Source organism: Anser brachyrhynchus (assembly GCF_964034855.1).
Source record: "Anser brachyrhynchus genome assembly, chromosome: 8".
Lineage (NCBI taxonomy): Eukaryota > Metazoa > Chordata > Aves > Anseriformes > Anatidae > Anser > Anser brachyrhynchus.
The window spans coordinates 8,436,277-8,448,437 of record NC_137702.1 but is presented as its reverse complement, the minus strand read 5'-3'; the positions used below and the strand labels follow the sequence as shown (position 1 = coordinate 8,448,437).

The 12,161-nt window shown below is 41.7% G+C and overlaps 1 protein-coding gene across 2 annotated transcripts in view; it reads right to left on the bottom strand.

Moving 5' to 3' along the window:
• Positions 1 to 4,910: 4,910 nt before the first annotated feature.
• SPATA6 (spermatogenesis associated 6) overlaps positions 4,911 to 12,161 on the bottom strand; it is a 43,877-nt gene continuing 36,626 nt past the window's right edge. For both annotated transcript variants that reach the window (XM_080603548.1, XM_080603547.1), the window contains exon 13: positions 4,911 to 10,954. In XM_080603548.1, the coding sequence (XP_080459674.1) occupies positions 10,774 to 10,954 (181 nt within the window). In that variant the 3' untranslated portion in view covers positions 4,911 to 10,773. The remainder of the gene's footprint in view (positions 10,955 to 12,161) is intronic.

Sequence of the window (12,161 nt, the reverse complement as noted above, 5' to 3'; positions counted from 1 at the left end):
GGGGCATGGCAGGGCAGGACGGCTCCTGGCCCCCAGCACTGCAGGCAGCGCTGTGTCGGGGAGCACTGCAGCTCCGGGCAGCGTCTCAGGCACACATTGGGGTTTGTAAAGGAGCGAGACCCCACCTGAGGCTCTGCAGGTGCAGTGATTACATGCCCAAAATAAAATGTTCTTTTCCTAACAGGGATGAGCAAGGCCAAAACACAAGGCCCATGACAGTCCAACACAGTAACTGCAAAGAGCTTCACCTCCTAACGTGTTGTGCATCCACTAAAGCAGAGGGTCAGTCTCAAAGCCACGTCAGCTGAAGCCACACAAGTGCTTAAGCACCTGTGGCAGGTTCAGAGGAACATTTTTAGAGATACATGAGGTGGGACAAGCGCAGCCTCTGAGGGAAGGCGTATGTCCAACACCAGGTGCTGCGGCTGCTGCACGCCGAGCCACTCCGTGCTGGAGCACCTTCCGGGCACAGCCCCTGAGGGAATCAGGATCATCCACGAATCCAACCAGCTACAGCCCCCAGAGCAAAGGAGGAGCACGTTCACAGGGTCTGGAAGAGGCTTTGGCACTGGCACCAGGAGAGGCAGAGCCCGGCAGCGCAGGGCTGCAGCGACGACAGCCCCACGGGAAGGCGGCTGCGGCCGCGCTCCTCAGAGCCCTTCCCGGGGAGCCGCCTGTCAGCGCCGCAGGGACGCGGCACGGCCTCGCTCCTCACGGCCCGTGATGGATGGCAATATCCTAACAAGAACGCATCGCTTTCGGAGCTGTAACCAATATACAAGTCCATTGGCAGCAGATGTTATTAATGATGCCAATACATATTTTCTTATTAATCTTCCATACCAGGCTTGTGTCTATCTGCAAATGATTATCATTCATTTTCCTGACAAATCTATCAAGATCATTTATTACTGTTCGGCAAAGGATCTTCTTTTATACAAAGATTAATAACATTGCATTTTATCTGGCTGGCTGAGCCAAAGGAAATGAAATTAACAATGAACCCTACAAACATGTCATCACTTTAATTTACCGGAAAATATTTTAAAATGTTATTTAAAAGAATATACGCTGTGGTAGGCACAGTTTATTATAAAGGAAAGAAATGAAACTCCATACATTTTAGCAGGATGGAGAGCAACTTAGCAACCAGGGCGCCGTGCTTTCTCTGGTTCCTTGCACTCATTTTCTGGGACAGAGAGGGAGCAGCGTGCGCAGACCTCACCTGCTCAGGGGAAGCGCAGCTGGAAGTCACTGCTTGCTGGGTTAAAGGGGATCCTATCCAGGAACACAAGCTCTCCTCCCTGCAGGGACCATTGCCCTCCCTGTATTCCCAGGGAAGTAAACATCAGGGTAAAACTCAGGGAGATCTGAGGGAGAGGAAGGGACGTGTGGGCTTATTGGGGAGGCCTGGCTGACGGTGTCCCAGCACCCTTCTGCACTTCTGGTCACTGTTAGGAAAAGAAATGCACCTAGTGAGCTTACAGGGGTTGGTTTCTTTTATTCCTTTGTGTTGGGTTATTCTCTTCCCTTAAGTAAAATACTAACAAAATAAATACACACCAAAGAACACATCAGATTTTCCCTCCTACTTTTACCACCACCACCACCACCACCACCACTACTACTAATAAAAATAAAAATAGCTTTTGAATCACTTTGATCATACCCATGAATTTCAACTTCCCACCACTGCTGTGCCTCCGCAGGACATTCCCCACGTTCCCAGCTCTGGCCATCCCAGGCAATGGGAATCCTGACACTCCCCTCCGCAGCTCTCTGCCTGGAAGCGTTGTGCTTTTTCCCCCCAGTACTGCAGCTCACGTATCCATTTCTCACTGCCCAGTGCTTCCAACACCGGCATGTTACTCCTCTTCCTTGCTGGGAGGGGAAAGGAGAAGATTGCTTAAAACAATTTTGAATTATGTAGTCAAGAAGTGCTTCTCCAACACTCCAATAAAGCCAACTTCTTACCTTCAGTGGATTCATCTTATCGTACCCAGATACTAGGGTAGGAGTAATGGTTTAAACCCCAGACAAAAGAGAATAACCCTGCTAAAACCTCAAGCTTTAACAGTTTCAAAACGCTGACATATTGGCAAGAGGATTTCCAAGTGTTCATTTGTGTATCTCTGGGGAGCCACAAAAACCACACTTGTTAAAGTGGTTGGCGTTTAACCAAACATTTTATCACTACTTAACAAAGTCTTCTTGATTCTTTTTAATTTAAAAAGTCGTCAATATTGTATAGGTCTGTAACAAATTTTTAGCAAATAAGAAAAGCCTTTTCTCTGCCTTTCCCCAAGTGTACCCTAACCCTCAAAGTCATGTATTTTCTCCACCTTCCCCTGACCCAGTGAATCTTGAAACTCATATAGGAAAGCTGGAAAACTGGAAAACGCTTTTGCCCTGCAACAGCCCCACGACCCAAGTACTGGACACTTCCAGAGTCAGTTATAGGTTTGAAGTCCTTCAAGTGGAACAAGGAAGTCTATGGGCATCCAATTCCTGACCAAAAATGCCCCATAATGCCTGAAGGAGTCTTCATGCTTCCCCCCGCCCCGTGTGTCAAATGAAGTTTCCAGCACCTCCGCGTATCCACCTCCATCACCGTAGACGGGGTGATGTTGTATCAGCAGCTGCCATCTGGTCAAAGGCTGGCACCAAAGTCTCGGTGTGCCATTCAAGCACAGCCCAAGATTTCATAAGCAAAAGCTAACATATGATGCTGCGCAGTATTACAGATAAGCTGTCCAAGCAAGACCAGATGGCACCACCGTGCCAAGGACAACAAGCATATTAAGATGTCAGAGTACGAACCAAGTCAGCCTGAGCTGCTAAGTTCGTGCCATTTATGCACACTATTCCTGTGAAAGAAGCAAGCTGTCCTCAAATACACTGCAGAAATGCTCCTGGAGAGGGCACTTGAACAACACTCTGTGAGCCACAAGATGTCCTCCAGGGAGTCCCACTGCCACGCAGGAGGGCGTGCGCTCGAGTACCTCACAGTACGTGTGTGGACGCAAAACCTAAGAGCACCTGCACACGCAGCACTCAGTTCCTGCTCTGCAGTGTGGTCCCGCCACTAGACTGCTGTCGGGCTGGGTTAACAGCACTCAGGATGCATTACGGAGCTGCAGATCATCAGGGGTCGATTCCTCCGGCCACTTTCTGGTTTAGCCTAAGCAGGCAGGCTTTAGTTTTGGGTGTGGAGGGAGGGGCCAGGGCAACCATTTTAAGAAATCCTTAATTTTTGTTGCATTTGTTCAAGAACAGGCATGTTGTTCGAAACATTCAGCTGTGACTTGCTCCCGTAGCTTCCACAAAAGCAGCATTCAATTTAATATGTGAGACTCATAACCAACTCACGCAGTGCAATAGTTCACATCAGTTTGAAGAAAAAAATTCTGCTGGAAGCACAGGCAAGTAGCAGTGTCAATTTTTCATTAACCTACAGCCACTGTCTCTGTAGACCTACAGCTATAAGTAAGATTACTGTTATAATTTCTTCTTGTCCCTAAGGGAAGGGAAAAAAAAAACTTCACAAAACTTTTAAGGTCATTAAAAAAAACACCTTTAAATTGGAGGTAGTTTCAATTTACTTCCATATTTCAAAATCAAATCTTAGCTTCAGCCTCACATCAAAGCAGAAATGTCAGTTGCTTTGTTTCTACATCTTCCATGAATGAAGTTCCAGTTTATACATGAGCTGAATGCCAAGTAAATAATTTTCCTGGGGAACAAAGGCAGCTTTTCTGTTTGTTTTAAACATATGTAAATAGAGTCCCAGGAGCTGAGCTGCCTGTCACTTCAACCAGGTTTACACTCATGTCACTCCAGCTGGTTGTTTCTGACCGACCTTAGGGCAGGACCACAGAAGTTTCCCTCCCCACTCCTCCGAGCACTCATATCAAGCAGCCACTCAAGCCCTTCCCCTTTGGCCTCACACCTCACTAAAGGGGAAACAGTTTAATATGCATTACTTCTGCTAGCAAGTTTATTCTTCTTTTTATTTATTTTTTTATCTTTTAAGCTCCAGTTACAGTATCACAGGAATACTTCGGTCCTCTGTCACAGTCACCACGGCAGTTCTGAAAAGCATTTGGCAGATAAGATCAGTATCTGACAATGTATGACTACTATCAATAAACAGTCAGGGCTGTGTTTCTACATACCAGCGGTATATTAAAGACTGATGGTACCTACTGGTTTATGGGGGACAGGGAAGAAAAATGATTAAAAAAAATCACCACCACGAGAGCACCGTCAGTCTCAGGATTTGTCTTTTCAGTACCAGGCATTTAAACAGGGCAGAGTTATTTTCCACAAAGCCAGAAGACAAAAAGAGAAGCACAATCTCTTCAGATGCCCATCTGCTATTACTCACTTTTTTATTTAGAACTAAGAGATCAACGCACAATTAAGAGAGCTTATAATGCCTGTCATTTCCAAAATGGCTTGGGTTATATCTCAATCTCCAGCACTCATTTTGGGTGTAATACCAGGTAGCACTGAGGGATGCATCACTTTGTAGGCTATGCATAAGCCACACTTAAGGAAAATCCTCAGGTACACAAGAAACCTTAGTTTTGATTGGCCAAGTTACCATAACTTATTGATAATTCAAATCACTCAAGTATTATTCAGTGTTTTCTTCTCCCTGCTTTTTTCATCTCTTGACAAGTTTACAAAGAAAAGAATGGAGCAGAGCTTAGCTGCACTACATCCAATATGCTGCCTACACAAACGCCAGAGAAGCTAAATGAACCCCAGAACATATGGCACTCTGCTGACAGAGCTCAGAAACCGGTTCTGCATGAGCAACAAGGAACATCTTGAAACGCACAAGACATATGTGTTTTAGGAGGAAGATTGAAGTGTTTCATAATAAAACAGGACAAAGTGAAATACAAGCGCTGTATAAAATTTTAATTAAAAACTGGTTTTACCCCTCAACGTGAATATACAATATGTTTCACAGATGGATTTCATATTTAAGTATTATCCAAACCAAAAACGTAAATGAGACAAATAAAGCCTTCAAAAATGGCACAGAGGCTAAAATGTATGTAAACACTAGATGACTGTGGTGAAAACAAGGCAAGCAGGGAAAGCAACCTCTTAGCAAATGTTTACTACTGGAGTACTGAATGAAGCAGTTCATGCATATAGTCTTAGTAGCAACACAATTAACTCAACATCCCAAAATTGAAATCAGTGTAACAATACAAATATAAGCATTAGAATTTACCACCATTCAGCAACATAGGTGGTGCTTTGGTTACTTCAACACACATTTATAAGTTTCACAGGTTGTGGGGTACACTGATAATTCATGGTAAACAAATCCATAACCCATGGAAAGCCATTCACCAAACAGCTCCCCAAATCCACCCCGACTTTCAACCTCCCACCCCCACCCCGTGTGGTCCTGTCCATTCCCTGGCATCAGTGCTACATGGTTACACAAGTGTTTGATAGTAGAACAAAGCTTTTGTGCTGTATCCTCAGGTTCCGTAAATCCTTGTGAACCAAACGAGACCTTGTTTGGCAACAGCAAACTCCCTCCCCTGAAGAGGTGAGAAGATGGCCCAGATCTCCGCATCTCAGACTGCAGAGCTCTCTGTCAGAAACAATTACCCAGAACTGAACAGAAATATGAAAAAAATCTCCACACTGATAAAGCGAAGAGAAAGATTACTGTTCCTCCATGTTGTCATCCAGACAAATTATCACTGTACTTCAGAGAATTTCTCACTGAAGACAAACATAAGGAACAAACTGCGTGTCTTTGGCAAGCCAACACTGCTAACAAACAGAGCTACAGCCTCAACTTCTAAGGGTTTTGGTTGACAATGTTTTGAATTCCATGGGCAAAGCAGTAGAAACCAAAAAAGCATTGGGGTTTGTGTTTAATCATTCACTATGTAACAGAAACAAGGATATTAGATGCTCTTTGTCACTTCCCACAACACTAGTTTGTTTGTTGAAACTCAAAGGAACTGGGCAAAGACTGGTTCTCTGCTGCTACCAGAGACCATCACCTACACCAGATATCATTTTTGTCACTGAGGTAGCTTTTTAAGATAATCCACAGAAATGCTGTTCTCTCTTAGATTCAATTGTTTTCACTACAACTAAGCAGTGAAGAAGCTAATTTTCACTGATTTAAAAGTTTCCCCAAATTTCTTTCCTCTTAAGTCTCTTGAGATGTTGTCAGCATCCTGTTAATGATCACTCTGTAACAGTGAAGTAATTAACATCATGGTTGGCTTTCCTATGACCAAGGCATTACATATTACAAGATTTATACAAGCAGCCACTGTTAAGAAGCTAAGAATTTTGTTGCATAGTTCAGTGTTCCAGAAAACACTTTCAATTCTAAAAATCAGGAAGATCAGAACTATATAATACCTTGCAAACAGACTGAAAAGGCAGAGACTCCTTCCAACTTACTTTCTCTGACAAACCTACAACACACCACAGAAACGCTTCCACTGTTGTCAAGTTGTACACACCTTTGCACCCCTTACTTCCTATGAAGAGGATGAGAACAAAACACGATAGATGTTAATAGTGCTGGTTAGCATACTTAGAAGAAAGCGCTAAAGCATTAAGATTACAAACAAAGATCAGTTAGTATGAGTATAATGAACAAAGATCATCCAAGAGACATAAGCTGGTTAGGATATCCACAGCGAAGACAAACTCCTGAAAGCACATGTAGTAAAGCAGTTCATTGTCTTTTTCAATAGTCTCCTAAATTTATCAGGTTTCTATTTTGATAAGATTAAGACTTGCTTAATAATTGTCTAATTAAAAAATAATAAAACTGGGAAAATTAAAATAAGGTCCTTTTAGTAACCTGGAGATGAGATGGGACTTTTCAGCCAGGCTTCCACAAAATAATTTCTGTAACATTCACTTCAGGATCCCAAAGCACTTTACAGGCATTTAGTTAAGCTTCAGCAGAGCACAAACTCCCCATTTTACAGCTGAGGTAACAATGTTAAGAGGGATTTTAGCATAGACTATTAATTTAACACTGATCAGAGGTAGTAGTTCTGTTATTTTACCCCCAAAACAGGTTCCCAACCTCTGTAGGTAATTTCTTTCTCCACTCACCATTTTGGCAACCCCCTAAGCAATAGTAAAATTCAAACGCGATGCACAGTCTAAAGAGCAGTCCTCATCGTCTAAGCCTCTCAGATTTGGGGTATGAACACTCCTGCCCATCTATCTCACGAAGCTGTTCCTTACTCTATCCATCCCTACGCCTCTTGTCCCCAGTGGACCAATTTAAGCTTCCTTTCTTCTTGTTGAAAACTTTGATAAGGCAAATCGTTAAAGAGTTTGACATTTTTGCCTTTAATCCACAACAGGTCAATGACTGAGTGATTTCCAAAGCAACTACTACTCAGCAAAGGATTTGGCATCCTACCGAATGAGTAGACAAACTACCTGCCTACTGAGCCACCCCAAGGTCCTAAGCTATATTAAGTTATTTGTAGGAGAGAGGAGAGGGAGCAAGTTGGAAGCAGACTCTGATTTATTAAAATGAAAGTCATTAAAATATTACACTGATTAGATCGCATACTGCAAGCAACACTGGATTCTGCAAAACATTTGGTGAAAATACTCATGGGTTGTAATAGCTTGGGGAAGACAATAGAAAGAGAGACTTGATAGAAAGCACACTAATTCTCTCTTAATCTAGCCCATTATTGCTAGACTCAAGTAGGTAGCTTTCCTTCAGTAGGTAAAACGATGGGTGTGGAGTTATGCCATCTCACTGTCACTAACAGACCACTTTGTGGATGGAAAAAGACAGGAATGAGCATAAAAAAATGCTATTTAAAACTCCACTCAGGAACCTAGAAATGTGCATTTGATAGAAGTGATTTAAATTGTATTAGAAAGCAAGGTGCACTAAACAATTACAGTTTATTACTACACTGCTTTGCCGCCTGAACCTATACTTACCACACACTGCAGCAGCAAAGGAGCAGCAGTGCTCAGTGCACTTGAGCTATATGTGTATTAATAGAAGAGGTAGCTGAGGAAACAGGGAAGGGGCCAAAAGCTTTAAAAAACCAAGTGGCCTGAAGATTTTACGGACAGATAGTGTACTTCAGAACTTAAGTCACATTTCATAGAAAAGTTTTCCATTAACTAACTGGATTTCCAGCACAGTGCTTGGAAAAGCACTGTGCCGTATCAGAGCATATAAGCTGTGGAATGACTCTGACCCAAGAGAGAAACACACATCCTGCTGCAGCTGACTCAGAAAGATGTACACACCATCTCCCTCCGCAGCTGGAGCAGGGCCAATGACACTGATAATCTATCTGCTTCATTTGTTGCTATGCTGCCTTCAAAGGCTTCAGTGAGAATATTCATACTGGTCAGAATTCAATATATGACACTTTCTTCTTTTACTCCTATCTAGTTTTAGCTTTTGATGGAAGAAGAAAGGTTGCCATATTACTGTATGCTTTGCTTCTTTAGTTAGGGGAATTAAACACACTCCCCAGATTCTGGACCCCTCTGAAATCTTACCTTGGTCTTCTACATTTGCCTCCAACCTCCCTCATCCCTTCCTCATGTCTTGAATTCATGGCAACTTATGTCCTTACTTATCCACATGCAAAAAATCCCAAAGCTTCAGCATTCAGCCTCCTACACATTGAGCTAATGGGACTAAAGTTTGCAATGCTGGATTGCTGGGGAGGGAAAAAACAAACAGTACTTCTGTATCATAGAATGAGATGAGGCCAAAGGGGAGAGCCATCCTGCAGAAGACAGTAACTTTCATTAAGCTGTGACACCAGCAAGGGCAAACACAGATAATATTGAATGAAAACTGGGTCACCATGAGAAGAACAGCAAATCTTTAAGGCTCAGACACATACAGGGAACTGCAGCAACTTTCAGATTTCAGATTTTCATTTTAAGCTAAAAGGTTGGAAAGTTCTATCTCTTAGAATATTCTGTGCCTATTTAGGAACCATTTGGATATATTTATTTTCATGAGCAGCAAGAAAAACTATTCCTTTATGGACTACTAAAGAGCAGGAACATACTAATGAATGCATACCAGGTACTGGTAGCACAATGCTCTACAGCCATCATGCCTTCAGCAGCATGGCTTGGTTAAGTTTTATTTTGCAAATCTGCAAAAAAGGTATACCACTTCATAGAGTGCCTCAACACTTATCCATAAGACTGTGCAGCTAATGCCCTTTGAAAGCAGTAATGTGCTAAATGGCATCAGGGACAGGAAGTTATCAGTGTTAATCCACTTCAACTGCTTTAACTGCTACAAGGAATAGAAATGTCTATATGGAAGACACTTCCTCTGAGAGTCCCCTTTCCTGAAACAGAAGCACACAGCCTTTCAACGTGCTTTCCCACTAGCATAATTGCTCACCAACTGCTTTCTCAAATCAATTATGTTGTCGCAGCATTAAAGGATGGAAGGCAGAGTAGACCAACTTTTTGTTTATCTTTGCATGCTGGCAGGTTACAGTCAGATGTTCTGCCATCTGTACTGCAAGCTTTATCCAATCCTAACAGGTAATATGGCATTGGTGTAACTGAATCTGTTCGCTCAGTCAGCGAAGGAGCCAGAATATGCATTTGTTTTTTCCCCCCGATTCTAAAAAGAAGCAGGAGATGGACACACTTGCCCTTTTAAAACATTCTGCTTTTCAATAGATGGGCAATTTGCCCTGGTCTGCTAATGTGGGATCTGTTCAATGCAAGGCTGAAAAGGTTCCATCCCTGGGGAAAGCATTGAACCGCTGATGAACATTTGGTGGCCTTTAGCAAAAAGGATGCGATTTTTGCCAACAGGATCCCAGCAGGCTGGGAAGGACAGGCTCCAAATTAGGTGGGATTGTGATGCAGGAACTTCAGAAAGCCTGTACTGGATATACAAGCTTGCTGACTAGCTCCAGTCTTTCCCCCTCCCCACTCATTTCCTATTTGTATTTTTAAAAATTACAAGTATAATGGTAAATGTCATGACTGCACTCAAGAAAACCTGGAAACTTTCAAACACGTAGGGTATGTGAAGACAACTTTTCTTCTGATACAAAGATCTAGGTGGGTTTCTTTTAAAATTTGACATTATTTGAAAATTTGTGATTAAAGGTGCTTGAAACTACTTTGAAAGCATGTCTGTAGGTCAGTATCCGTTTTCTTTCTGCTTTTCTCAAAAATAAACAATCCAAACCCAATTTTCTAGAAAACCATTCCAATTCCCTCTTTCCCAGAGCAGACGCTTTTATATCAACACTTGCATTTGCCTCCCCCTCAGACACCCTCTCTGAACACTAGGACATATTGCTTCTTCAACCAATTCTATTTATGTTACTAAATAGATTTAATTATTTAAATAATAATTGACTGCAGCTGAAACCTGACTTATGTCAGACAGGAATATCCAGCAGACCTATTTGTCTTCAAATGACTATTTTCTGATAGTCTCAAAGGAGCAACACCATCTTAATTAACTGTGGAGGGGCTTAGTACTTTTTTTTTTTTTAGGGGGGAGGTGTTGCTCCTGATAGTGGTGCATGGGGTGGAGTGGGGCGTGTGTGGTTCTGCTAATAGCATTCATTTGGCAACTCAGGCCAAAACCCCATTTCTCCAAAATCCTGCCTAGCCATAATTATACCTTAAAAATAGAGTACAAATATTTGTCACATAAAAATTGTCTTCGTAAGAAATATCAACATTGTGTACTGTGCATTTCCAGCTAGATTGCTATCAGGAGTGTGGTTTTTGGTCTGAAACAGTGCCAGAAGCTTTTCGGTACATGTTTCTATATATTTTCTCGAGACTGTCTTCAAAGATTGCTCTGTGAGACTTCCCTTTGTATACAGCTGCACGACTGGACCAGTATTCACCGTTATCCAAGTGAACAGTGGTGTTCCGCTGCACTGGTGAACTGTCAACACAAAGAAGATATGAAATAATGATCAAATAAAGATAAATAAGAGGAAACAGAAGTACAAATCCAAATGCAGAAGCAGAAATCCAAATGTGAAGCTGCTAACCACAGATTACCTTTCACAGGCAGAAACAAAAACTGCACTGCAACTACATCTAAGAAATGGGAAGCCCACCCTACGTTATTCATTCACACATTCTCCCCCACCTATCCTTGTGGACTTGGTAATACCTCCCAAATAGAAAGAGAATTAATTCTAAAAGAGCATGCAGTCATTTTGCTGTTTTTTGACAGGCAGTGTGACTAGGCACTGAGCCTATGCAAGAGCAACACAGTAGGATTTCTGTGTCCTTTGAAGGTCAAAACGTAACCACAAGCAGCTATTTCAATACGAAGACAATCTATCAGAGGTATATTAAATTACTGTGGTTGCAGCTGTAAAGTGTTCTATCGGAAGCATCTTGGATTAAGTATTCTATGAGATACATTATGATATAATGGCAATCGAGTGTTCCTTCCCCACCCCATCTTATGTGTCACTGTTTTAATACCAAACACAGTCTCATAGTTTAGTTGCTTTGAGATATTATTTCCTTTATCTATGAAGTGAAATTTATTCTCTGAAAATCATTGCAAAACACTGCCAAATCTGAAGTATGTATAGCTAAACTTCATGAGTGTTTGCTTCTCTTGAGACTTTCAAAGAAAAAGATTGTGTTATATAACAAAAGGAGTTATTTTACTGTAATAAAGCATGAAACAAACAGATGAAAAATCATCAGCAGAAAATGACTACTAAAGTGACATTTTTCACATTTCCTTGGAGACTTAGGCACCTATGACACTTAAAGATTAGAACTGAGTTATCTTCAGCCTTTCATAAAGGCTTGCAAGTCTGCAAAAAGAAACTGGAAATGTGAAGCTTATGGTGACCATCTTCCCTTACGAAATGAAATACATTTCACAGAGAAGTTTTACATTTTGTTATATACATATCATTTATTAATCTACTATGGTCAAACCAATCCTCAAAACTTTGTCCTCAAGTTCATATCAATAAACATGCATGACAAGAAGGAATGCTTGTGTCAGAGGACGCACAAATATACTTGCAGCTAGCTGCATTAAAGCATAAGGTTTTCATTTTAAGAAGGGAAAATGGTGAGGTAAGAAAAGGAAAATCAGCATTATCATTTTTTTAAAC